Source organism: Streptopelia decaocto (assembly GCF_964273445.1).
Source record: "Streptopelia decaocto genome assembly, chromosome: 6".
In the NCBI taxonomy this organism is placed as follows: Eukaryota; Metazoa; Chordata; class Aves; order Columbiformes; family Columbidae; genus Streptopelia; species Streptopelia decaocto.
The window spans coordinates 12,596,291-12,622,640 of record NC_138660.1 but is presented as its reverse complement, the minus strand read 5'-3'; the positions used below and the strand labels follow the sequence as shown (position 1 = coordinate 12,622,640).

At 40.4% G+C, this 26,350-nt stretch overlaps 1 protein-coding gene across 3 annotated transcripts in view; it reads left to right on the top strand.

The window, feature by feature from the left end:
• Positions 1 to 26,350, top strand: part of FNDC3B (fibronectin type III domain containing 3B) — a 195,049-nt gene that overhangs the window by 134,694 nt on the left and 34,005 nt on the right. For all 3 annotated transcript variants that reach the window (XM_082057207.1, XM_082057206.1, XM_082057208.1), the window contains 12 exons: positions 1,268 to 1,406; positions 1,745 to 1,798; positions 9,314 to 9,438; positions 11,553 to 11,727; positions 12,389 to 12,475; positions 14,969 to 15,107; positions 15,658 to 15,729; positions 16,217 to 16,335; positions 17,178 to 17,283; positions 19,013 to 19,185; positions 21,290 to 21,403; positions 23,514 to 23,663. In XM_082057207.1, the coding sequence (XP_081913333.1) occupies positions 1,268 to 1,406; positions 1,745 to 1,798; positions 9,314 to 9,438; positions 11,553 to 11,727; positions 12,389 to 12,475; positions 14,969 to 15,107; positions 15,658 to 15,729; positions 16,217 to 16,335; positions 17,178 to 17,283; positions 19,013 to 19,185; positions 21,290 to 21,403; positions 23,514 to 23,663 (1,453 nt within the window). The remainder of the gene's footprint in view (positions 1 to 1,267; positions 1,407 to 1,744; positions 1,799 to 9,313; positions 9,439 to 11,552; positions 11,728 to 12,388; positions 12,476 to 14,968; positions 15,108 to 15,657; positions 15,730 to 16,216; positions 16,336 to 17,177; positions 17,284 to 19,012; positions 19,186 to 21,289; positions 21,404 to 23,513; positions 23,664 to 26,350) is intronic.

Below are 26,350 nucleotides of genomic sequence, written 5' to 3'. Positions count from 1 at the left end.
TCGACAGATCACCTTGGGTCTCCTTAACCTTGGCAGCATCTCTCAGGGCTTCGTCTTCCCACAGACAAGCTGTTCGTGCTTGATCTGCCCCACTGGGCACCCAGGACAACCTGTTTCGCTCTGAATCTACCTCCCGCGTTTCTTCAAGTTGTATTATTTTGGTACCTTCAGAGACGACTGGCTCAGTGTTTCAGTGACTTGCAGAAGATGCTCATTAAGCTCATTTTCACGTGTTTGTATTCCCTGGTGGTGTGTTTGATGCTTAGCTACGCTGATGTCCAGCACACCTACACACTACTTGCCAGATGCAGACCCAATTAATTGTATTTGTGTGCACTCCAGACTGCTAACAGGTGATGCACTGTAGCAGCTCTTGTGAACCTCCCCTGAAAGGTCTGATTCTATGTAGGTGGCCAGTATACAGAAATTACTCTTATCTACTGAAAACAAATTTAGAAATTGCCCTTTCTTAAACTCTTCATTCAAATACACAATAGCTACAGCCAGCTCAGAGGTCACCGTCTGGTCATGGTTTGAACATTTCTTTTGAGTAGAAGACTTCCAATCTGCACTTTTCTTTCGCTGCATGGAAAATGTGAATGGAAAAAATAACACCATTAATTTTTCAGAGAAAAACACCTCCTGAGGAAGTGCTTAAATATATTGTATTTGCTTTCCCACATTATTTGGTATTGTATATCCCCCTCTGTGCTGATATAGAGGATTTGCCTGAAATCAGATTTTCTTAGAAAATTTTTAGTCTATCAGAGCAATGTTCCTGAGCTGCATTAGTTCTAATTCATGGAGGTCCACTAAGTTTTGACACCTGAGCTCTGTAGAAGCTTGTACCCATGGAAGGAGACCAGCAGTTACCACCACTCAACATGGTACATGCGAATCAGATGTATTATAAACCACCCATTGAAGTTTATACCTTTTCCTCGTGAATTCATACTTTCTATTGTATTGTGAAGAGGATTTTAGCACGGCGTGTGGAAGTCTGGCAAAAGGCAAGGAAATAGTGGCGGAAAGAAAAAATTATGATAACTCGGTGATTTAGGGGAATATTTGCTCAAAACACCACGATGTTCCTCTTCTGCTGTGAATTTTTTCTTTTTTTTTTTTTGCAAACTTGTATCAAGTGAAGCAATGACAGCCCCTGGTCTGTGAAAAATCTGTCATTTGGTAGCCGATGTGAGGCTGAGGCAGTGCTGTCTCATCTTGTGACTGTCAGCAAATTTATAAACCATTTGAATATTGTTTCCAGGGTATGTGCGATGTACAACTCAGTAAAGGGATCCTGCTCAGAGCCAGTAAGCTTCACCACTCACAGCGCAGCACCAGAGTGTCCCTTCCCACCCAAACCCTCGCACAGGACCAAAAGCTCCTTAACCTTACAATGGAAGGTGGGTAATGTTTGGATCGGGCAAGAAAGCAGTGAAAAATAGAGTTTACTGACAGTGAGAATAACCTTTGAAAATAATTGAAAGCTCAGACAGTTGTTTTTTCAGTAAGGGACTTGAATATGCTGTACTCTGACAAATTCCTCCCCATGCACTGATTTGAGTTTTAAAATGTATGTGTTTCATTATGTCCAGCTTCTTTTTGGTATTTGTTAAGAGGATGCCAAGCTGTGTGCAAACCCTAAGCTTTGGTTTATCTTCAAACTCTGAAGTCATTTGCCTGCGGGGAAGTGGTTTTATGTCATTCCCAAAAATCACCTTTTGTTTATTTTTGTTCATAGGCACCCATTGATAACGGTTCAAAAATCACCAGCTACCTTCTAGAGTGGGATGAGGTAAGTAGTAACTAATTGAAATAAATACATAAACAAATGGCACTCAGACTTTACAAGGATTTGCTGAGTAAAGAGAAAATAATTACATACAGGGGAGAGAAGAAGTAGGCAAATTAAATCCTGATGGCCTTAGGTAAAGAGTTGGAAAGGTGAAAGGGACAGAGGGGGGGGGAACTTTTCATTCGGTGTATTTTATGCAGAGGCAATGTTCTGTTTCTGTACTTTTGAAATATAACTTTTTATTGCTCATTTAGCGTACCTAATTTCTTGATTAACATTCTTTATTATTTAATTACTTGCATCTGAGTTTGTGATCTCTTTCTTCTGGATGCTGTCTGAGTGCAGAATAAAACACTGTTCCTGCCTCAAGGGAGAAAAGGCGTCATCTTGCAGCCCCTCTTGCAGAGAATGTGTTCAGGGTGTCCTTGACATAGTGGCAATTAGTCTCCTTCCAGACACAAAAGGAAATAAGTTCTCTGTCCCAAAGATCTTACATGGTTAATGAGCAGTGTGCTGGTGGGGAGAGTGCCAAAAGCAAGATCTGCTGGGGGGTAGGTTCTGGTTCCTCCCTCCAGTCCTTTCTGCCTCCTTTCCATTGTGCAAGCCACATTTCCATGGAAAGCATGAGTCAGTTAATATCATCTTTGAAGGAAAAAAATATGTATTGGGTGACAGAAAAGGCTTGGGCAACATGTAAAGAAAAAAAGGTGATGAGTCAGGAAATGAAGAGTGCGAAGGGTGTTTAGTTGTACAGTCTGAAATACATCTCTTGATATCCTAAAGGGAATATTCTGTTATGAATTGTTTTCCTTCATTTCACTAGTAACGTGTTCCCAGATCATCCTGCTACATGTTGGATATTTGGAACCACTCGCTATGCAAACACTGTGCAGTATCGCAGCAAGGGGGTCTATATGATGAGAAACCCACTGAAGTGAACTAAAATTAAACAGTAATTTCAGAATTGCTTACTGTCCTTCTCAGCATCATGGAAGGGGAAAGGTCATTAGTGAAGAAGAAAAAAATCAGAGTGTGAGGTCTGAAAAAGGAGGTTAAAAAGACATTTCTCCAAAAGGATGGGCCAGGATGATCCCATTCCAGTTGTGATTTCTTGCAAGGCTTCTAGTAACTTGGGAGCCATGGCAATGTAACAGCACTGAGCAGTGAAGCAGTGGAAACATGCATGATTCCAGCCTGCAAAGGGAAGGGAAGCAACAGAAAGTTTTGTCAGAAGAAAAACGAACAACAGACTATTAACACAGTGCAAATTCTTTTGGTGTTAATTTTGTCCACATGGAGCCTAGCTGTGATTTTGGATATATGTAAGAGAATTCTGCTCTTGTCCTTTAAAGCCGTTAATACTGAGTATATCCCTACAGTCCCAGCTTCAGAAAGAATTGTTAGGATGTCTGTTTTTCACAAGGCAAAAGTTGTTTGGTGTAGGCTAGCTCATATACCAATGGGGAAAAATGAAGGCATCTGATTCCCATGGCCTGTCTGTTTTAATTACCTGGTTTTCTCAGTTGCAGTCCTGAAATCTGTGATCCCAGTGGATAGCTAGCCAGCAAAGATGAAAGAATAATGGCCCTGCAGAAATTACTTTGGTACATCTTCAATGGTTTGACATGACTCCTGACTGAAAATGTAGTTGTCTGGTATTGCGAGAGTTAATGCCACAGGTGTAGCTTGTCTGAAAAACACACTCCTCTGATATGAGACAGAAATGCAGTTTCGAGTTGCTGAATTAAAACTTGCTGTTGAGGCTTATTAAAGACAAAGTCTGAAGATACAGGCTGGCTGTGCCTGCATCTGCAGGAGCCTCATCTACCTGCGACAGCGAGCTTGGCAAGCTGTTCCACGCGATTTTTCATGGGCCGTTGCAAGCTGTGGCTCTGACATAGTGTGCTGTTAGCTACCGGAGTTATGGCACCCACGTACAAAAGAGAATTCACTTGCAATGCCCTGTTCCCTCGCACTTGGTTGTGTAAACGCCACGTAAGCAAAAGCACCAACTTTGTTACAATGCCACGCTGTGTCCTGGCGAAATCAAGAAATAAATATATCAGGGAAGAAGAGAACACTTGCCAGGCGGCAGCAAACGCTCTGCCAGATCTCAGCTAGAGCAACAGTCATTAGCTACAGGGCACAGAATAAAATATAAACAAAGGCAAATCAGTGATCAGAAGGAAATTAAATTGTGGCTGCAAAGATGAGGGGGCTTTGCACAAGTAGAGAGCAAGAAATCTATCTGATGGTAGTTAGAAAAACGCCCTAATGTGGCAGTTTGCCTTGAGAAGTTGAGCCCCCTCCTAGGAAAGGACAGCGTGCAAGTGAGCCATGGGAAGCCCTTGCAGCACAGAAGTGATGAGCAGATCGCGGAAAATCATTGCGCGAAGGCTGCAGCCCCAGACCGCAGAGACAAAGCTGGCATCAGGCGCACAAGCCGTGTGGAGCGGTGGAGGTGGTGGGGCCAGCAGGTCCCACTGTGTCCCAGGCACCCTGGCGTGGTCCCCAGCTCCAGCCATGCCATCCATTCCCACCAAGGCAGGGGCTCCACATGGTGCGTGATGAGTTGTCTCTCAGGGGAGACTCAGATCTTGGAGCATGTCAGATGCTCAACAGTATCTCAACTCGTTCCTTGGGTTTTTAGAAGGCATAGTTTATAGCATCTACAATGCAGCCAGGAATTTAGATGGCATCACTAGTATATGCAAAAATAAATAGTTGCTGTAAAACAACAGCATAAGCGGCATGTTTGTCAGCCCTAGGATTAGGTGAGGTTGTAGTTTGTAGCAAGGGGGCAGCATCTCATCTCTTTGTGGCGGCAGCTGGGGAGTCCCACAGAGCTGAGGTGCTGGGGGGCTTCCTGGGACCTCATTAGACGAGCTTTAGATGAAGCACAAATGAGTGGCCTTTGTTTCTTCACTGGAATTAGGTGTGTTGTGTTCTGACCTACTTTGATGAAGATAAGGTTATACTGATTAAGATGTGCCAGTCCTACCCAACTTCTTGTTCTTCACTTTAGTTCTGAGTTTGGGGATTTTACCTGACCTGCAGACTCTGGAAAACAGAATAGTTGACAGATAAAACTATTCCTGTTATTTCACATTTTTCCCTGTCATTTGGATTAAATTGTTCGTAACATGACTGGCATTACACATTATTTAGAAAACACAAATACTTTCTTTCTCAGTACTGAAGTAGGTCTTTGAATTACAGTCGTAGTGTCTTCCTAATAAACTGTTTTAGCCTAAAATGCATAAGAAGCATGGAGAATGATCTTCATTATTTAACAGCAGAGCAAGAAATCAGTTCAGTGAATTATCACTCAGATGAATTGGATGTACACTAGCAACGTTTCCATTGACTTGAAAGGAGTTAGGATCAGCCTTCCATATGTTTTGGAATGCGTTAGGATCTGGACATGCCTGCACCTCAGGTGCTGTGATTGGCAACAGTAGTCTGAAAACAAAATCAGTTAGAAGTAGTAATTAAGGAAAACTCTACCTTCTGACCCTTTTTCTATGAGCTTTACAAACCCAAACCCTTTGAACTTACAAACCTGAACAAGGCAGTTGATGACTTTGTGCCATCAATCATTATTCAGCGTAAGTAAAAGGCTAATCAGAAAAAAATAGTCTTAAAATTATACCAAACAGAAAACATCTCTGTAAAGGAGGTGATGCTTTCTCCCGATGGCAGCATTCATCAAAATCAATTAACTGTAACTGCATTAAAAAATGCCGCTGGCATTGCTGTAAGAATCAGACCTTTGTTACTAACTAGATGTGAATTTATCACTCTGTGATTAAGTGGTAGTAAATAAATGTTTCTCTTGTGCATATGGATAGTGAGAGTGTCCTGTTCATTCTCTATGGGAAAGTGGAGGCCAGAGACGAGGACATCCCTCTCATGTGGTGTATCTTGCTGCTTTGTATATAACTCAAAAACACCTTTAATTCTGATCCAGTAAGCATCTCATTCCAAGTTGCTAAAGAGAGAAACTCATACAATACCACGCTATTTGATGATGGAGAGTTAAAAATTAAGTTAATATATAGATAAATTGAGACAATTTTGTTCTGCCACAAAGCTTTAGGCTTCTTGAGGGTAGCAGAGGTGTGCTCGTTTATACTCACTGACAATCTGTGTCCTGCATCTCAGTGACACTCCACCAGAATTCAAATAAAAGCTTGTTCTTGGACTTGTGCATGTTCACCTTTCTGCCCTCTAGATCTGTTCAATGCCTGCATCACTTCTAGGAGACACGCAAGAGGAGAGTCTTGGATAAAATTGGTTTTTGTGCATATTTTAAGGGTGTTTCGTAGATCGCATTCTGTCTTCTACAGGTTTGTATATGTATAAAATTCAGTCATTTGTATAGGAGCCTGCACAGTAAGCGCTTTGCAGAGATATTAGGGTGTGTTACAGTAATTGTTGACAGTTTGCGCCACAGCTTTGTGTCAGATTGAATATCAGTCTGTTGCTTTTTATTGCCCATGTGAATGGAACACAGAAGCTGATGCCTGCAGCCGATTGCTCCCTTCCCTCCTGCTTGCAGATCTGGTGCTGGCAGCTTTTGCTGTGAGCTCTTGTGAAGGACCGTGCTGTGGTTCTGCATCCACTGGACCTGCAGTGGCCCCTTCCTTCTCTTGTGTTTATTTACTAGGTCTGCTGTAGGGAACGCACTCAACAAAACCTGTTTAAAATCTCATGACCCCTGTCTCAATAAATGCCATCTCCAAGACGAACACTCTGTTTTGAGTGAGTGTGTAGCCTAAAATTTAGCTGAAATAGCAAGCAAAACTCTTAAAAATTGTCTTAAAATGCTGTGTTATAGTATTTTGCAAGTTCTACTGGATTTGTTGAGCTGAATTGTTCCTGTTTCCTCAGGCAAGTCCTGATCATCACAGGTCCTCGTGAAGAATGGGGAAAGCAGGGCTAGTGAAGAAATCAGACAGTGTCTGCTCTCCCTCCAAAATCCATGGATTAGAAATATTTGTGGAAATGATACACTGTACTTTAAGCAACTTATGAAACATTATTTACAGGATTAAAACTTGGATACTGAGTGTACAAAGAATAGGAGAAGGATTCTGGGAAAGCTGTAAGAGTCTTGGGTGGCAGCCAGTACCAGCCTGCCAGTTGTTCCTGTCTATAATTATGCCAGCATTAGTGCTTTTATAAATCTTGGGAGGGAAAGAGCGGAGAGACTATTTCCAGGCTATTAATGCCAGGATAATTAGAAATATCGGCCAGCCTCTCCAATTAGTGCCAATAGAATCCAAAATACCAGCCAGTCTGAGTAATTTGAATACCACTTGGTCTCTGAGTGAGTCTGGGGAATGTACCATACCAGTTCTAGAAGATAAATATATACAATATCAGAATTTGTACTGTTAGGAAGTTGAAGATAATGTAAATGTTTGGCAATCTCTGCAAAGTTTAACTCACCACTTTGACAAATTGGAGTTTCCTTGGTCCATTGCTCTCAGTTCAGGCATTGTGCTGCAGGTGAGATTTTCTGTGCCTCTTCTTTTTAGCAACCCATTTCTGTTTGTCTGTTTGTTAATCACATGCTTAGAATTTGGTCACTTTGTTCTCTTGGAGAAAAAAACAGGGAAAATATTTTAAAAGTACTTTCTTAAGCAGCAAACAAAAAGAGATCAAATGTTTTCAAGTGGCTTGAAAGTGGGGAAGTCATTAAGGAGCTAGAGAAAAATAATTTAATGCATCTAAAGCTATAAAAGAGAGTTTGAATAGGGAGGTTTACAACAAACATTTTATGGAGTTCTTCCTTCTGTGTTGCGATCTGAGTGAAAAGTTGTAGAAATTGATAGGGACTGGAGAACAAGTGAGCAGAAAATATGTGCCCTACTCAGGCATTTTTGAAATGTTTGGTGATGAAGTGAAGTGTTGACCAGAGAAAGAACGGTGCATGGGAGGACAGGCAGAGCTCAAGGGGGCGGCAGCAGGTGAGGCTGTTGGCTGCACTGAGGGACACCTGTAGAAATAATTTTCCTGATAGTCTGCTTATGTGTAGAAACAGCCTGTCCCCTGTCAAGCCGGTGTCCATCAGATGGAGTAAGTAGTCTTGTCTATGGGCAGATGTAAATTTTACCGAGATAAAATAAAAATTAAAAATTGTAGAGACAGGGGCCAAAAATAATAAATGGCATAGCAGAGCTCTGGCACCAGAAGAGGATAAGGAGATGGGTATAACTTTATCTCCTGCACCAGTTTGAGCCCAGGGGGGTGCTCTGCTTGGCTTCTCTTCTGGTGTGCTTTGGGGTACTCTCTAATGTTACTGTCCGTTAATTTTGCATTCACGTTTTGAAATTAAACCTCCTTTAAACTGCTTCAAATCGGGTGAATATTATTTGTGTAGAATTGAGCAGCCCAGGCCCTTTCTCCTGAAAGATTTCAAAAGTGACCACTTCCCAGATGTAGCATAGGGTGAGACCAGTTGTTCTTTGTCATCTTGGGGTCTCTGTCCTGCAAAAAGCTCAGCTTTGTTTTTACCCTAGGGCAGGGGTGTCAAACTCATTTTCACCAGGGGCCATGTCAGCCTCACGGTTGCCTTCAAAGGACTGTATAAATGTAACTACTCCTACCAAATCAGATTGGATTGAAAAGGGTTTGGTTTTATTTTAAATGTAGTGGGGAGGGAGGGAAATTCTGAATGTCCCTGTCCTTGGCTGTGCTGGTTTATACTTAATGTACCCGAGGACTTGGGAGCCAGGGAGGTGTCTCAATACTCTCTCTTGCTGCTGCCCTGTTTTGGTTTTGTCAGGGCTCGTCATTGCTCCAGGTCACGTTGATGTGTGAACCTCCTGTAAAACTTACCTCTGCCATCCAAGTTTCTTAACAAAGCTGCAAACATCCCAACAAGTCCTCTTTGCTCGCCACATGCTGCTTGCTCTGAGCAGACAGGGACAGAACCCGGAATGTCAAATATTTCTCCGTATAACTGGATCGATGTTGCCCTCGGCGGCAACGGGGCTGAGCAGAGGGTTGTCCCAGACTTGTCCCTCTGAGCACAGCAATGGGGTTGACATGGGCAGTGAGGGCCCTCTGGTGGGATACGGAATATTTCTCAGGACCAGGGAGGGCTCACATGGGATTCGAGGTGCAGAGGGCAGCACCTGCAAGAAATGTTGGTTGCAGCTTTCCTGTGCGCCTGTGACCAGATCAATTCGGAGATGAATTTCAGCCTTAGTTTGCATGCTTTTTTGTTAATAAGTAGTAGGAGAAACTGCATTTCAAGCAGAATGACAGAAGCTGTAGATATCTCTTGGAGATAATCTAGAAAAAGGAGGAATCTGACAGCAGGCCGACTGTTGATCTGTATTATTTTAGGTAGCAGAGCAATGCTATCAGTGTCCTACACAGGCTTCTTTGCACAGCGCTTGTATGAAAGCATCTAATTCTAATATAATTTAACAGCACTTTTTAAAATAAGAACTGCATTATTTTGTTTCATAGCTATCCGATTACAGATTGCTCTCTTTCTAGGGAAAGAGGAACAGTGGTTTCAGAGAATGTTACTTTGGAAGCCAGAAGCATTGCAAGTTGACTAAGCTTTGTCCGGCTTTGGGTTACACCTTCCGATTAGCAGCTCAGAATGACGTTGGTACTAGGTAAGTTATGCCAAGGTACGCAATTTCTTGAGAAAACATGGTAGTTGAAAAGTTTAACTACCAATAACAGTGTAAAGAGGGATTTCTGTGGGGTTGTTTGTTTTTTCTCTTTATGGTTTTGAGTTAAATATCTGACATTTACTCTATTGTTACTGCTTTAAAGTCACACCTTCCCTGGTGGTTCACCTCCTGGGGAACCGCCAGGTACCTTCAGCATGATGAGATTAGCCGAAGATGATGAGCTCCTTTTGAGGTGTTAAATGATGTTTTGTGGTCTGTTCCTAATACAAAAAGAATACGTCTGTTATGTGAAATTACCACTAGGGACCTCTGTGAACCAAGAAAAACAAGCAAGAGGAAGTTGAGCTACAGATTTTGAAAGGAATCTTGATATATTTATTTTTCTGGTTTAAAGCAAAGCCCTTCTGTCTATTTTCAGCAGGACAGTCCCTTCCTTCTTCAGCAGGACTGGCAGGGCTGGCAGGGTGGGAAATAGGGGTGAGAGAGCCAGGACTGAGAGAGGACAAACACACTCAAGGGCTCGGCTAGATGGGTTTCAAGTTTTACTTTTTTTACACGTGAACAGATGCACTCAAATGAAGATGATGAGAAATCAGACTTACTGCAATCCTCAGGGAGCTCCCAGGGAGCACTGGGCTAATATTTCTGCAGCCGAGGACCGGACTGTGCCCAAAGAGACGTCGTGCTGCAAGGGCTTGGTGCTGCCCTGCTCACGGAAGGAAAATAGGCCAGGAAAAGTTAGCTGTGAAGAAGCTAAACATCCAGTGCTCTTGTATACTCCTGTATTGTCCTTCTTAGCTAAACAGGATCTAATCATTATTACAAGAAGGACAGAAAAAGAAACACTAGTGGTATATGACAATATGTTTTGCTGAGGGAGATTCCTGTATTGCTCTCTCTTCCAAAACACAGATTTCTTAATAATACACAGCTTTTAAAATTTACTTTATTCATGTTCCTGTATTTTCCTTCTGAGATGTGCCGGGACTGTTCACATACACAACTTCTTGAAAGATTCCTTTGGTCCCTTGAACTGGGGAGGGGGAGAGAGAGACTTGAGCTGGAGCTGCTGAGTGTAAATGGAAGGGGACTGCCAGTTTTCTGCAAAGTTCCCAGTTTTGGAATCTCTTCTTTTTACCATATTCCAGATTTTTAAAATATCTTAGGGTATGCTTCAACCCTCCCCCCTTTTTATTTTGCTCTTCTCTCTTTTTCTCTCTTTTTTCTTAGGCTATTGAGGAGGGAGTGGACTAAGAACTGTATTTATGGTCAGCTGCTTTGTGTTAATCTATAAGATAAGCACCAGAAGTACATAGCTTGTTTTATAGGCAGCACTCAAAATTATGACATGATAATGTCATCTAATACTTCATGTCATAAAATGGTTTTGCTTGATTGTAATGCTTGTGGACTATTTAGGATTATTTTTGTCTTGTTTGGGCATTAGTTATAGGTGGATTTTTTTTTTTTAAACTGTAAGAATATTTCATCCAGTATGTTATTTTTGAGACAGAAGATTCAGAAAAAGGAGATGTGGCTTTTTGTGTGTATTAAATTCGTGCAATGACTTCAAGGAGCGAAATATATTTGAACTTTGGAAAAGGAGATTTGAAAATTGCAAGAACGTTACCTGTAGTTGAGAGCTCTGATGAGCTGAAAAATCACCCAAATCTTGTTTAAAACACTGCACATGGAAACATCATCTCAAGTTCAACATGCAGAAGCTGAAAACTTGGGGCTTTATTTCTTATGTTTTAGTTCCCCTTTGTTAAGTGAGATTTTACTGTATTTCACAATTAACACTAAGTATTTTTGAGTCAATCTAATACTATTTTTTCCAATATTATTGTGATGAGATCTGTAAAAATGACTGTGAGTACACGTATCATTCTGAATTTTTTTCTATTCTTAGTTCTGGCATTTCCTAACTGATGCGCATCTTTTCCACCTGGGCAATTTTAACGTTATGTGAAATATTTCTCTCTATACACTGAGGTTTGGTTTGGGGTGGGGGTTTGTTGGTTGGTTGATAATTTTATTTTTTTATATTTTTTTTTTAATATTCCTCTGTCTCCTTCTCTGTTCCTGTGCAGTGGGTACAGCCAAGAGGTGGTATGCTACACTGCAGGTAATGTTCCTCAGACTCCTGCTGCTCCAAGGCTTGTTCGAGCTGGTGTTACATGGATTGCATTGCAGTGGAATAAGGTAGAAGGATGTACACCAGAGGAAGTGATTTCCTACACCCTGGAAATTCAGGAAGAAGATAATGTAAGCACAGTGTTACTATAACGTATACCGCATGACTTAGATTGAGTTTTCATTTATTAATTCAAGATCACTGAGAAGATTGTGGATTGCTACTTCAGAGGGTCTTTTAGGAATGCTGGCGGGATGAAGCTGTGTGATTTGTTCTGCTCCACAGGAGAATTATGGATCCTTAGCTAAAAATTCATACCATCATCCATGATTCCTTTACAAAGCTTCTCAAGAGTCTGTAAGGTGCAGGGCAGCTTGTCCTTAACTAGTTCAGTCTGCCATGTCCTCACCTCTGTGTTGTGTGCTTGCGTTCTGTCATTAGTAGCTTCTGTTTCTGTAACATGTTAAACTGTTGTGATTGGTTTTGTGCTTATATTACAGCAAAATTGTATTATTCAGGTCAGTTGCACCATCCTTCTATAAGGAAAACTTTTGTGGCCTTGCAGCTTAAAAGTAGTAGTAGTAGCAGTAGTAATAATAATAATAATGCCCTTATTATATATATATTTATATATATATATATAGTATATTATATATATAGTATATAAATATATATATTTATATACTATAAAACCCATTTGCTATAACATGTTCTCGCTACAGACCATATTACAGAGAGCATTTTCTCAGACTCCTCAGTTATGGGAATTTGTTTGGGTTTCCTTTTTTCTAGGATAGCGTGTTTCACCCAAAGTACACTGGAGAGGAGCAAGCCTGTACTGTGAAGAATCTCCAAAGAAGCACACAGTATAAATTCAGGGTAAAATCTTTCTTCTCTTGTCATTGCATAGTATTTTTTGTGTTAGGTTTTTTCCAGGCACTGTAGGGGCTTTTTAGTACTACCTGCAAAACTGAGCTATCAAATACAAATGTATCTTGGACCTAATATATTAAACCAAAGTTGTCTTTTTACTTTTACTACAGCAGATGCTCATTGCTCAGCCTTTTTGAAACAGGCACGGTTCTTGGTACCATATACTATCAGGCATGATCTTGTAAAAGTGTGGCTCAGGGTCTGAGGTGGTTGTAGTTGGCTGTATTGCTCCCCAAAAAACTGATGTGTGGTCACAAAACCAATCTCATTCTACAGAATGGAGAACATGCTGTAAGGAGCCCAGCAAGCCCAGCTTCCTTCCGTGGATCAGGGGCCTTCGGTTTGTGTCGCTTCAAAACCACTTGGCCTCTGTAGGTCTTCAGTATATTCAGGAGCAACAAAACAAAACTTTACCCAAAGACTCATTTAAATCCTCAGAAACAACCTTGCGTATATTCCTTTGTGGGACAGAAGACCTTGTGAAGTTGCATGAAGAACAACCCAAAAATTTGGAAAGTTGTGGTGTTGCTTAGAGATGCCTTTTATTTTAGCATTGTAAAAGCTGCTGTAGCTGTGGTTGGTGCTTCTCTGCAGCCCTGCTTTCAAATTATACATGAGTTTTACACAACTGCGTTGGTACGAGAGCAAACTTGTAGACTTATGTCACTGGCCACAGACAAATCTCTGATCTGACACAGTACTGACACATTTCCTTGTTGCACATGGATCAGCATTAATTAGCTATGGAACTTTGGTTTTGTTTGTTTTGGTTTATAGTTTTGAGGATCCTTCCCCAAATACAGACACCCTGGGATCACAGCACTGTTTTAAAACTCACAATGGGGTCTATCTGGCAAGTTCCAGGCTTGTCTTTTAACCTTGGCACAATACGGTTCTCTGGGGAGCACTCTTAATAGTAAAGGATTAAGGGGGAAATTTAGTTCATGACAATGTATGCTTATGGAGGAGACACCCAGCTGACATTTTTATGAAAGAAAGGCTGGTTAAAGTGACAATGGTAGTGTAATACACTGTTGTAAAGGCATTTGTTCGGTACCAAGTGAGGGTTTGGCACAGAAGGGCAAATGATACCAAACATGACATGACAAGGTGCTGAAATTTCATTCTCTGAAATGTTTGACGTGCCAGTGCAGAAGGGAATCACCAATAGCTGCTTTGAGTGAGGTTCCACAAAAAGCAGTGCTGCTGTATATACTATTTCATAGTTTTATCAATGACCTGGAAGCGAAGTTTTATTTTTATTCCTAGTAAGATGGTGCGGGACTCTTCGGAGCCATGGCTTTCCCAATATAAAAGTGTTGAAGATTCTGCTTGAACAATCAATTTAATATGAATTTTCAGTTCTTGCCAGCTAGTACGATCTTTAGCTGTATAAATAAGGGAATTTATAAATGTCGTATTACATTTGTAGATCACACTGATCCCTTAGAGCTGTTACTGGGATATTTGTCTCACTCTGGTGTTCATGGCAAGATGTCTTAAATTGGAGAATAGTCGGAGAAGAACCAAGAGATGAGACACAGGAGTTGATCCTGGCTTTAGTGTCTTGTTTAAAGCAAGCATATGAGCTAGAGAACCTCAATTGCATTTTTGGCCTTAAAAATTACAAATTGTTTTCCTCAGACGCCTGTGTTAGAAATTCTGAGAATAACAGAGCTTCCCAAGTGGAAAAGTTCCTGCTAACTTATACTTACAATTAGCAATTATAATACATATTTTATTACTCACTTCTTTGGCAGCAGATCTCTGTCCCAGAGACCAGCATGAGCTAATACAGCTCTCAGCAGCCACAAAACATTGGACCATTTGGGGTTTCTTGTGCGATCCTGATCTGCACAGTCTCCTGGCCAGGTGCTCATGTCTTCTCTTGGCTTAGCAACCTTCTCCCTGAAGTCAGCAGAAGGTGTTCTTGAGTGGAGATGAAGGATTTGGCTGAGAAAGTTTACTTTGTGTGCAGTATGCTGGTTTCTGTGGCTGTAGATTACTTGTTTCTTGTTTGCGTGTCATGCTACTTAAGCTTTTAATTGTGTGAATATTGATACTCTGACGTAATTTGTTTTAAATAGCAATTTGAAATAACTCTGAAACAAAAATAGCATAGTTATTGTTTTTATTTTCATCTTTTTCAAGTAAATAACTGCAAGTTGCCATGTGACTGTTTTAAAGGGAAAAACAGAAGTGCTCTTATGTTAAACATATCATGAGTTATTGCTAGTGGAGGGAGTGGGAAAATCAATGTGGTTTGTTAAGAAACAATGTGACAATCTAATATCTGTTATTAGAAACCCACTTACTTTGTTGGGAAGTGACATGTTTTCCAGATTAATTATATTTGTGCAATTACTAAAAGAAGTCTCTTGCAGAACTATCAGAAAAGCAGTTACAGTAAACAGTGGTTAACTTGTGGTTTTGTTTCAGCTGTTTGCTTCTAATGTGGAAGGAAGGAGTTCTCCCAGTGAAGTGCTGGTCTGTACAACCAGCCCTGACAGGCCAGGACCTCCAACCAGACCTGTCATTAAGGGACCAATAACATCTCATGGCTTTAGTGTGAAGTGGGGTAAGCCAGCTCAGTTTGTCGTAATAGAGCTTTTTTGGGTTATAATAAATTAAAATAAAATTATGTAAATATGTATTGGAACTTAGATTTTTTTTTTTTCATGCTACTTCTCGGTCCAAAGTTGAACGTGTTTGGAGAGTTTGACAACTTAATTTTTTTAATTTTTTGAAAGATGTATAGAAATTCTTATGTTTTCAGAATCAAAAATGCTTTTATTGGCTAACTGGCACTCAAGTGCATCTTCAGGCTTTTCACCTCCTATTTCGTGTCCCATTGCAACATCATCCAGATGCTTCCTTTATCAATGGGACATGCCTCCATTCTGCATCTCCTTCAGTGCTTTTTCCGTACATACTGTTTGTAGCATCATTATCCAGAGGCACATTATTCTGACTCACGCTGAAAACTAACTTCTACTAGAAGTTCCTTGGTGCAGTTAGTGTGGGGGAGTTTGTGAAGGTGAAGGAACAGAATCAGAAATAGGTTCTGTAATCTTTTTGTTTTATTTCACCGAATCTTGATTTACTAACAACTTGCCTTATTTTTTTAGATCCTCCCCAGGATAATGGTGGTTCAGAAATCCTAAAGTATCTCCTAGAGATTTCTCAAGGAAGTCCAGAAGGTAAACTTGAAACAAATTGTCTCCGTTATGACTACTACAAATAAGAACTGACACTTTGGCCTGTTACTGTTACTATCATTAAAGCACTAATACTATACGTCTGATTGAAACAGAGTTCGTACTTGCAGTCTTAACACATGCAAGGTTCCTAGGAGAGTTTTGTTGGATTTTGGGGAGGTTCTGTTGTGTTTTCTTCAAGTATGCTCTTTTTCTCTAATACTGGTGAAAGTCTAGGTTATATGGCTGAACCTACTGTTTCATTATATGTTTTTAATATATTTTAGAAATATTTATATTTGTAAGTATATATGTGTCTACATGTATGTATGTCTTTAAGCAGGAATAATACTAATAGTAATGTTAACACTAATGACATTCCTGAAATGTATCATTTGTGGAAGACAACATTAAGAATTTTCTTTCCTCCTAGACACTTGTAACTTGTTGAATTATACTTCTCTAAACTTGGATGTATCTCATTTTTTAGCAAATCAATGGGAAGTGGCATATAGTGGTTCAGCTACAGAATATACCTGTACTCACTTGAAACCAGGCACTTTGTATAAACTCCGGGCATGCTGTATCAGCACTGGTGGACACAGTCAGGCAAGTATTATTTAACAGTAAGAACTATTGGGTTTATATTTTTCAGAGATTTATCTGCTATTTTTGGTAAAAAGATTTCTGCTTTAAGTTGAAGGTGAATATTTTTCCTGTAGCACAGTAAAACTACACTGATTGCAGTTAATCTTGTGTTGCAAGTTGCTCAATTTTAGAAAACTTCTATGTGTACTTGATGGGGTTTTTTTCAGGCAAACTGCAACTTAATGAGATTCAATTTCCTCAAAACTGATCTGTAGTTATTTATACTTACGCTAAAAAAGACCATCATGTTTATCTGATCTGGCCACTTGCTTGAGAAAGGCCACAGACTCTCATGTACGTGAGCCTGTACTGATCAAAGCTGGTGAGTGAAGATGCAGTCGGGGTAGTTTGTTGTAACAGTTAATTACATTTTATGTGGCTGAATTCTTCTTTAAATTCTTGGATTCCATTTTCTAGTCACTTATTCCTGTCATTCCCTTCTTCAATTTAAAATCATTTCAGCACCTACACTTTTACTCCCCTTCCTTTGATTTTGGGTTTTTTTTTTTTTATAATTGTGTAGATTAGGACTTGATATTATTTTAGAAACAAGGAAAACTAAAATAAAGAGCCCCACATCAGAATTTTCTGTGCTACAGTTTTGAGGATGCTAATAAAAGAACTCTATTAATTGCATTTGTAAGTAACATGCTTGAGAGCATTTCCTATCCTTTACAATTTCTATAAATTCCTAGTAAATGTCTACTGTAGAAAACAATGTATTGTGCTACTTTCTAATCATTCCTCACTTTATAGGAGGTATTTGTACTGGATGGCTAAATTCAGCTCCTTTTCTTTTCCAGTGCTCTGAAAGTTTACCGGTCCGTACGCTCAGTGTTGCACCAGGTCCCTGCCGGCCACCAAGGGTTTTGGGGAAGCCAAAGCACAAAGAAGTACAGCTGCAGTGGGGTAAGGCCTTGGAGCATCTCACTGCTTAATACTTTGGATCTCAATTGCTATAAAGTATCAGCTATATTAGAATATCTGTCCTTTCATTACAAAAACACTGTGTGATTCAAGATCTTTTTGTCCTTTGCGATATTGGCTTAGCAGAAGAATTTTGCTACTCCTAATGTAGGACTTCTCTCAGAAATCCAAGTTAGAACATATTGAGGATTTTGGGTGGCATTCAAACACTGATCTGCAGTATAATGCACACAATCCGTTGGACATCTTTAACTTTGCAAAGGATTTGGACATTACTCTGAACTCTCAAAAATGCACTTTTTAGAATACAAAGTACATGCAGTATGCAACAGATTTTTTCTTTACTATGATAATCTTGTAGCATCCAAGATTCTTTGTGGCATGGTTCATTAAGCTAAATTCTAGAGCAATACCATTTCTAACTGGCAAATATATCTCACAACCAGTATAAAAATTTCCCCCGTTCATCCAAGATACCATGTTGTTTTGTGTAACACTCCAGCCCTTGTGGTGGAGCACTGCTTTTCAGAACCCAGGCAGGTTGATTCTGTGGTGCTGGCTTGTAATATAACATGCAAATATTATCAAATCCATTGTTTTCCTAGGGAAAAAGGTGCCACAACAAAACAGATACAGACACAGAAAACAAATTCAGTTTCCCAAAAAGCCATTATTCCAAGGGAAGCACAGGGTTTAGATCATTGTACAGGGATTTGGAATCTCATGGATGTTAACAGTGTGACTAATTAAGTTTGACGATGGCAGTTGTTCATATTTCTGTTGGGTTTTAATAAGGCTTTGCCAGAAATCTCATGTATAAGTGATGGTTTTGGAGTGTCCATGACCCACCTCAGGCCATGGCCAGCAGCCAGGATTGGGTCAGACACCCACCATGTGCCTCCTAATTTGCCTGTGTCCCAGACAGGGTTTATTCAGCACTAGAACCACTCTTTGTGCAGCTTTCTATACTTCTTCTCCTGCCTCATTGACCAGTTCTTTTGCACATAACACCACCTTTGATATTGTGGGAAAGGAGCAGAATACCTTTTTTTCATCCTCGGAAGAGAATGGTAGCTGCCGTCTTCTGCTTAAAAAGTAGCTGGGCACCTCCTGGCATCAAACACAGCTTCCCAGGGGAAAAGATCATCACCTTGGAGGGAACTGCTGCTCTTCCACATGATGATCTGACCTGGTGAATGTTTAGACTTAAGGCTAATTTTATTCATTTGCATTAAAAATGTCAGTCCTGTACATAGTCTGATGGGGACAGACTTTTTAGAAGGGCTTGTTACAACAGAATGAGGGGTAATGGTTTTCAACTAAAGGAGGGGAGATTTAGGCCAGACACGAGGAAGAAATTTTTTACCACGAGGGTGTTGAAACAGTGGCCCAGGTTGCCCAGAGAGGTGGTGGATGCCTCATCCCTGGAGACATCCCAGGCCAGGCTGGATGGGGCTCTGAGCAACCTGGTCTGGGTGAAGATGTCCCTGCTCATGGCAGGAGGGTTGGACCAGATGAGCTTTGAAGGTCCCTTCCAACACAGACTGTTCTGTGATTCTATAGCTGAGATAATGCATGTAAGGCATCTGTCAAAGAGGAAGATCATTGCTGATAGTTTGTGTGTCTGTGTATGTGTGTGTGCAAAGTAAAAAATTAATCTTCCTGGTATGTGTCCTTACGTTACTAATTAATTATATTGTTTCTTGCTTAGATATCCCTCCATCAGAAAGTGGCTGTCCCATCTCAGAGTACAGCGTAGAAATGACAGAACCTGAAGAAGTTGTATCTGAAGTGTATCACGGTCCTGATCTGGAGTGCACCGTCAGCAACCTCCTTCCCGGAGCGACGTACGGGTTCAGAGTGAGAGCTCGGAACGACGGTGGGGTACGTGCCGGAGCCGGCTGTGGCTTTTTCTCACTGGAGATGGTTCTGTGTCTGGGGTGGGCGACGGTGGACAGTGCTAGTGCTGGTGATCAGAAAGGTGAAAGGAATATGGGCAAAAGAAAATAAAGCATGAAATGCTTCAAAATGACTTTTGAGGAAGAGCTGCAGTTTTGAATCTGGCTTTTAAAAGGAGATTTAAGGTACTAATACAATTTGACTGGCCAAAATCACTTGGACCGAAATGTGCAAAATCCCTGCTAGAGTCACATCTGCTCACAAGGAGGAACCTTTTTATTTGACTTCCACTGCATTCCTTCTTTTTTTTTTTTTTTTTTTTTTTTTTTTTTTTTTTTTTTTTTAAAGTCTTTACCACATAAACACACTGAAATTTCACTCAGTTATTTATGTATTTTGAGGAAAACTTGCATTTTTGGTGGTTTTTTTTTTTAAATATAGTCTTTATAGATATGATTATTATTCTGTTATCTGATATCCTTGGAAGAGGTACCTTTACAAATACATCAGAAATTCTACCTGATGTCCACAGAGAGCTATTGAAAGATCCTGTTGATTCAGTGAGGTTTGGGTTGGTTCCGCTTGCCTTTATAAGAGCATCTTTCCAATGTTTTTTCCTGAAGTCACTACCAGCAACAGTACATGTGTATTGATGTGTTTGTTCCCAGGAACTCTTGATGACAAAATATAACATAAAGGCTTAAAGTTATTCACTTACAGGGAGAAGTTTTGTTAAAACGTAACTTAGGTATTAGAAAAATGTAGAGGATTGTTAAACTGTTTTGTCTTTAAAATACCCACTATTGTCTTTTTGTGAAAAATGAATTAAATGCACATGGAGAGATTTGATTTGCTTGCTGGAATGCAAATGATTGCCTACCTGGTAGCTTTGAATTTATGATACCTTGACTTTTTTTTTGGCATAACAGTGTTCTGCAAAGCATTTCTAGTCCCGCCCTTTGTTAAATGAGATGGTCAGTTTTCATTTACTTGGGGTTTTCTGCCAGCTGCAAAATGGGAGGGTGTGCTTTACCAGATGCAAACACCTTTCTTCCTCTCATTAGATAAAGAAAACAGCAGAAGTTAATAAATTCAAGTGTGCATCCTTTTTAATACAAAGTGAGTGATCAGTGTTAGCCTTTCTTGATGATACAAACACTGATACGTGTCTGAGAGGTTTTCTGGAGTGCATAATTTCAGTGTTGTTCAGCCTTTTTAGTGGCTCATTTTCTTTCATATTTGCTAGTATTGCATTCCAAAATAAGTAAATATCAGTGTTTTTCCTCTAATGGCTTCCAGCGAGGTTCCTTTGTTCTGGAGAACTATTTCAAATTAGTTTGGGGAGGTACCGAACAAACTTCATTATCCCACTCAAGTGGCCTCAGAAAGGCTATTTCCACTGCTGTCTCCCTCCTGTCCTTGCACTGCTGGCTGGAGCCAGTTTTCCAGACACTTAAAATTTGTCTTTTCTTTTGCTCAAGTGCATTAAGTTATCCTCCTGCCAAGGGCCCAGGAGCCGTCTGAGCAGCTGGCTTGGCTGCCCGTGGAGCTGAGCTGGGCACGGTGTGTGTGCAGGCTGGGGCTCCACCATGTGCTACCCTTTAATAATTAACATGCAGACATTTTATATAAAATAAGCTGAGTTGGATTCCAGTATGTGCTTTAACTCTTGCTGTGCTCCTCCTCATATCCATAAGAAGCCAGTTATGCCGGGCTACGGCACAGACATGCGAACACCTTATTTCAAGGTAAGGCAGGGACACAAATTGTTCCTCAATTACTTTGTTGCTGAGTGCACATTCTTGTTGTTCTTGGGTAAATTGGAGGTGACTTATGCTTTCATGGGCACTCACTGCCACACAGGAGGGTGTACATGCTGTCTGCTCATGCCTGAGCTTGTATCACATTTTAATTTTGCGGTAATTTATGTGGTCTCATATTTGGTGCTGTGCATTGGAATCCCAGTGTATCTTCGAGAAAGTTCATTGCATTGAAAAGCTTTCTGCGTGCTGTTCTTGAAAAGCCTCTGAGGAATGCGAGGTGGGTGTACACTTGTATATTAACGTACAGAAACCTTGTTCCCCTCTAGTACGGACCATATTCGGAAGCTACAGAAGTCACCACAGCAGCGGGGCCGCCCGGCCAGTGCAGAGAACCTTCCCTCTCCTTCCTGTCCGACACACGTGTACTGGTGAGCTGGGAGGTAAGTCAGGTGCTTGTTTAATTTTTTAATAACATCTTGCTAATCCAAACTGATATGGTCACCGTAAAACTTTTAAGTTCACTTGAGAGCTATTCACTGGTCTGGAACTTTTTTTCCTGCAAGAAAACCATATGCAGGAACTCTTCTATTGTAGAAAATCATCTTCTCTACTTTCCTCTTTAAAGAATTGCATAAAGTTGATCATGACTCATCTGGACCAGGACTCAGACCTCCTACGCTGGTGTCGGATGACAGAGCACTGGTCGGGCAGAAGTGCTCTCGGCCGGCTTTTAGCATGTCAGCGTGCCCCGGGGTGGAATTCTGAAGGCAAATATTTGAATTTGGCCGAAACTGGAGTCCCCGGCATGAATTTAACTCTGCACAAATGCTTACGATGTACTTTTTTTTCCTCAAAAATTGTTTGTTTCTTCCTCAAATATTTACTTTTATTTTAGTTTATGTGCGTTACCTCCCCATTCTCCAGGATCTTAGACACTGGAGTCTTGAAATAAGTCTTAGCTGAAATGCTGAGAGGTTGATTGCTGTCATTAAAAGAAAAAAAAGTTATGTGATTAAGACAGAAGGGGAAGCATGTTGTCATAAGCAACGTTTTGATATGGAGCAGTGAGGCTGTAGTTCAGCCACAGACTGTTTGAAAACCCAGCAGCCGTTGCTGCATCTGTTGGGTCCTTCCATGAAATGATGCCTCAGGTTAAAAAGAAGTTATTAATATTCACACGATGCTCAAATAAATTGATTGTGCTAACAAGTTACTAGATATAAATGTAATCAGAGTTCAGTTTTATAATGAAACAGGTGCATTTGGTGCAGTTTGGGGGTATTTGTATTTTTGCAACATTTTGTGATGCTAAGCTAGATGTCACACTAGACTTTTAAATTTTACCTTTTAAATGAGCGTATGGACAGGCATTTGCTCTCCCCAACCGTAAGTGAATGCAGTGTTTCTGTTAGACTCTCTATTTATATGCAGGATATATTTGTTTATTCTAGCTAAAAATGATGTTGTGGAAGGAGTAATGTGGTTTGCAGTGGTTAGGAGTCTTATCTTTTTTTTGGCTGATATTGATACTGTATGAATATGAAGGAAAAGCAGTGGAGAACTGTGGAGTGTTTTTGTCTGTCTACAGAGCAGTGTAGTGCCTTTTTTACATGTAATTTTACAACACTGGCGTAGCAGTTCTGAATGTTCCTACTAAAAGAGCTGGAAACCCAGGCACAAAGAAGCCCGTGTGCAGGGTGGTGGTTGTGACGTGCAGCGATGCTCTGCATCCTTTTGCTGGAAATCACACCGTGTGTGTCAGAATCACAGTCTTTGTGGTGTCCTGGACCACACTTCTGCACACAGAGCAGCGATTCCCTGAGCTGCTTCAGTCCACGCAGAGCAACTCCAGGCAGTTCTGGTAAAAACACAAAATATTTTGGTTTCAGAACTGTCCTGTTACACCTGCACTAGCCCATCTCCAGAAACTTCAGGTATTTATTCTGTGTTCCCCTAGACTTAAGGATGATAAAGGGATTGCTGAGGACATATGGATCCCGTAGGTGGCTTTTTGTGGACGTTAATGTACCCGGGTCCACACTCCCATGTCCCATACTGGGACCGTTAGCTTGATGGGTGACTTTCACTGGAAACCTCAGAGCAGCTCCTCGCTTGCTGAGGTTGTTCTTTCCAAGTGACATGAGTAACTACTCCAGGCTTGAAGGCAAACTCTTCCAGAGCTGCGTTTTGTTCACTTGGCCAGACTGCACTAGATTGTTGCTTTTTTTGTGTTCTCCATGGCTGTGCTTCTGCCAAGCCAGTGGAGAGACAATTTATTGCCGAGCGTCCTGATGAAAAGCAAAGTAGCCACATACGCTTTCTCATTTCTCTGAATTTCTATCAGGTAATTTTTGTGCATAATTGGCCTGTTTCGTTAACCTATTAGGGAACACTAATTCAATGTATTTCCATTTGCAGCAGTAATGGTGTATTAATGTAAAAATAATAATGCTGAGTTTTTTCCCCATGGACTGTATTTCTTACAGAGGGAAGCACAGAGATCTGAAGTGCTCATTTCTGAATTGAACCACATAAATATTTGTGTTGCAGAGTCCTGAATGTTCTGGTGCTGACATCTCTGAATACAGATTAGAGTGGGGAGAAGATGAGGAATCTCTACAGCTTGCATATAATGGCCCAGATACCTGTTTTGAAATAAGTGAACTGTCAGCGGCAGCGCAGTACTGCTGTAGGCTACAGGTATGGAAGTTATGAGGTTTTGCGTGCATTGCAGTCTGAGATCTAAACAGTTTCCTTCCACTGTGTTTTTATTTTTAACGTTAGCCACTATGACGTTATGTGCTCTGTCAGATGGAATGTACATTTATTTTAAATAATGCAGACTGTTGCTATCTAGCAGAACAGTTTAGATTCTGCACAATTCAAAGTGGCAAACAAGGGAGCTGGTATAACTTTAGCTCTCAAATTGTTCTCATGTTTCATATGGTTTATTTTCAGCGAGGAATGCGTTTAACAGCCACCTTGCCCTCTCATATTAAAAGAAAACTATAATGTTTTAGACAATTCCCCCCCAAAAATATTTTTTCTTGGTAATGAGATGTGAACAACATCTACCTCCCAACTGGATGTTTAGGATTCCCTTAGCTTAAGTAATAAACTCCAATATTTGTTTCATTTATCAAATAAAGCAAACCAGCTGAGTAGATTCTTATGTATATAGGAGATGGCAGCTGCTAGAAAGCGAGTCCACTTCTTTACCATGTTGTCTCTCAGATTCGTAAAACTGGATCTTATATAGCATCTCTATGTAATCTCTTTTTCTTTGCTCTCTTTCTCTCCTATTATTTTCAGTAAAAATGAACCATTAGAATATATTTATTATATATATAAAAATACAAATAACACTGCTTTTTCTCCTTTATGTCCACTAAAAAATAAATGCAAAATAAAGTGGGAGTGAAGTAAAAATATTTTTGCCCAAGATACTCTTTCACAAGATTTATTTGTATGTGAAGACAGAATACCACCAGTAAATCCAACCAAAAGTAGATGTACCCACCCAGCCGGCAATGTGTGGACCACCCAGGGTATTTCTTTGATCAAGGACAACACGCTTCTGTGGAGTGTTTCCTTCTTTTTTTTAAACAGGACTTTTAAAAATTATTATTATTTTATATTTTTTTAATAATGAAGTAGCTTTCGAGCAGCTGGCCAGCAGCCAAGGAGCCAAGGCCCCACTCCTCTAAGTACACTCCAATGTACATTCTGACTTGGTCAGAGCTGGCTGTATATGTTACAGTGACACTGTTGAGGGAAGGGAATTCAAAGAGCATGTGTGAGGGGCTTGGAAGTGGGAGCCAGAAAATGCCTCTTGCTTGTGCAAAGGGAAAATATTCAGCATCCGCTGGGCAGGGAGGAGACTGTGAGACCACTTCTGCAGGGACCTGAAGGAGATTTTTCATGTTAAAAATGGAAACAGCCAGCTGTATGGCATCTTTCATTGCCAGTGGGCCTTCATTTTAAATTAGCTGCCACAAACACCTTACACAAATCTAAACAGTTTTTAACACAACCAATGTAATTTATTCCATAGGCAGAAGTAAAATGAAATGCACAACAGCACTAAGACATTTCATTGAAGTCCATGCATTACTTTCTAGAGGGCTTCATCCTATAGATCTGATCTGTGTATTCTACGGAGAAGAATTTGTTATAAGATACACTGGAATATTTAAGCAATTGCAAAAAAAACCCCAAACCTATGTATAGCAGAAAAAGAAGGAAATGCAAACAGTTTCAGAAATGTGAGGTTATTTTTTTTTAAACAGGGAGAATAATAGCTGTTTGTCTTACCTGTTAGCAGCTTTAACAGAAAAATCTTTACTTTTTAAAAATAAAGATTTCCCCAAACCACATTTACTCTGCCTTCTAATAAACACGCAGTATTGCTATCTCAATCTGCACTAACCTAATAAAAAGAGAGGATTGAGGAATAAGGCATATATAACTGCAGGGCAGACAATTTGTCTTTACTGTTGCTCAACTTTTTTCCTGTAATGAATATTCCTGAAAATAATTGTGGCTTGTGCAAAGGAAAAGATTGTGTCACTGGGGAGGAGGAGGGTGAGAGAGAAGTATCTAGGAAGCAAAGAAGAATGAAATTCCCATCAGTTATGATGATGAGATTGTCCAATAAAGCAGTTAAAAGCACCACTAAAAATAAATTGCTTGGAGCAAGATACAGATTGCCAAACAGTGGTTTGGAGGCAAGACGAATAATATCATTGGCAGACCACAAAACAATGCGCACTTTTATCAGCTCTAGGAGTGCTTCACTAAATAGAAGATGTCCCTGGAGCAGGATTTGTTTTTGAAGGGCTTTTTAAAGGCTTGACAAATCTAACTTTATTTAATCTCTTTCTCCAATTGAACAAAATGCCTCCTGGAAAAATAGAACATGGCTTTGATTTTGTATTATGCATAGCAGAAATAAGTTATTCACTACAGTTAGGCATAGGTAAGAAAGCAAACAATTGTTTGACATGTCCTTTCCTTGCCATCATAGTCCTTCTGTCGACATTGTAAACCCAGGGTTTCTAATTAATTCTAAACTGGTGGGAAACTCTGGGCTCACTTTTCCAAACACAAAGAAAATGTGGATGGTGGATGGTGCTGGGCAATGTCAAAAGCTGCTTTTGAAGGCCTGGACCTCCTGTAGTTCAACCTGTACCTGATCTGCTGTCATGAGCTCTCTGTGTAGCCAGTGGGCTGGCAGCATGCTGGGCTGGATCAGGAGAATCAAGGGAAGGTGGTATTATATTTATTGCCCTTTATGTGCCATTCCTGAGAACCTGGAATACTCTGTCCAGTTTTGCTGCAAGCAGAGGCTGAAATAGAGATGTTCAGATGAGATATAAAGAAAAAAG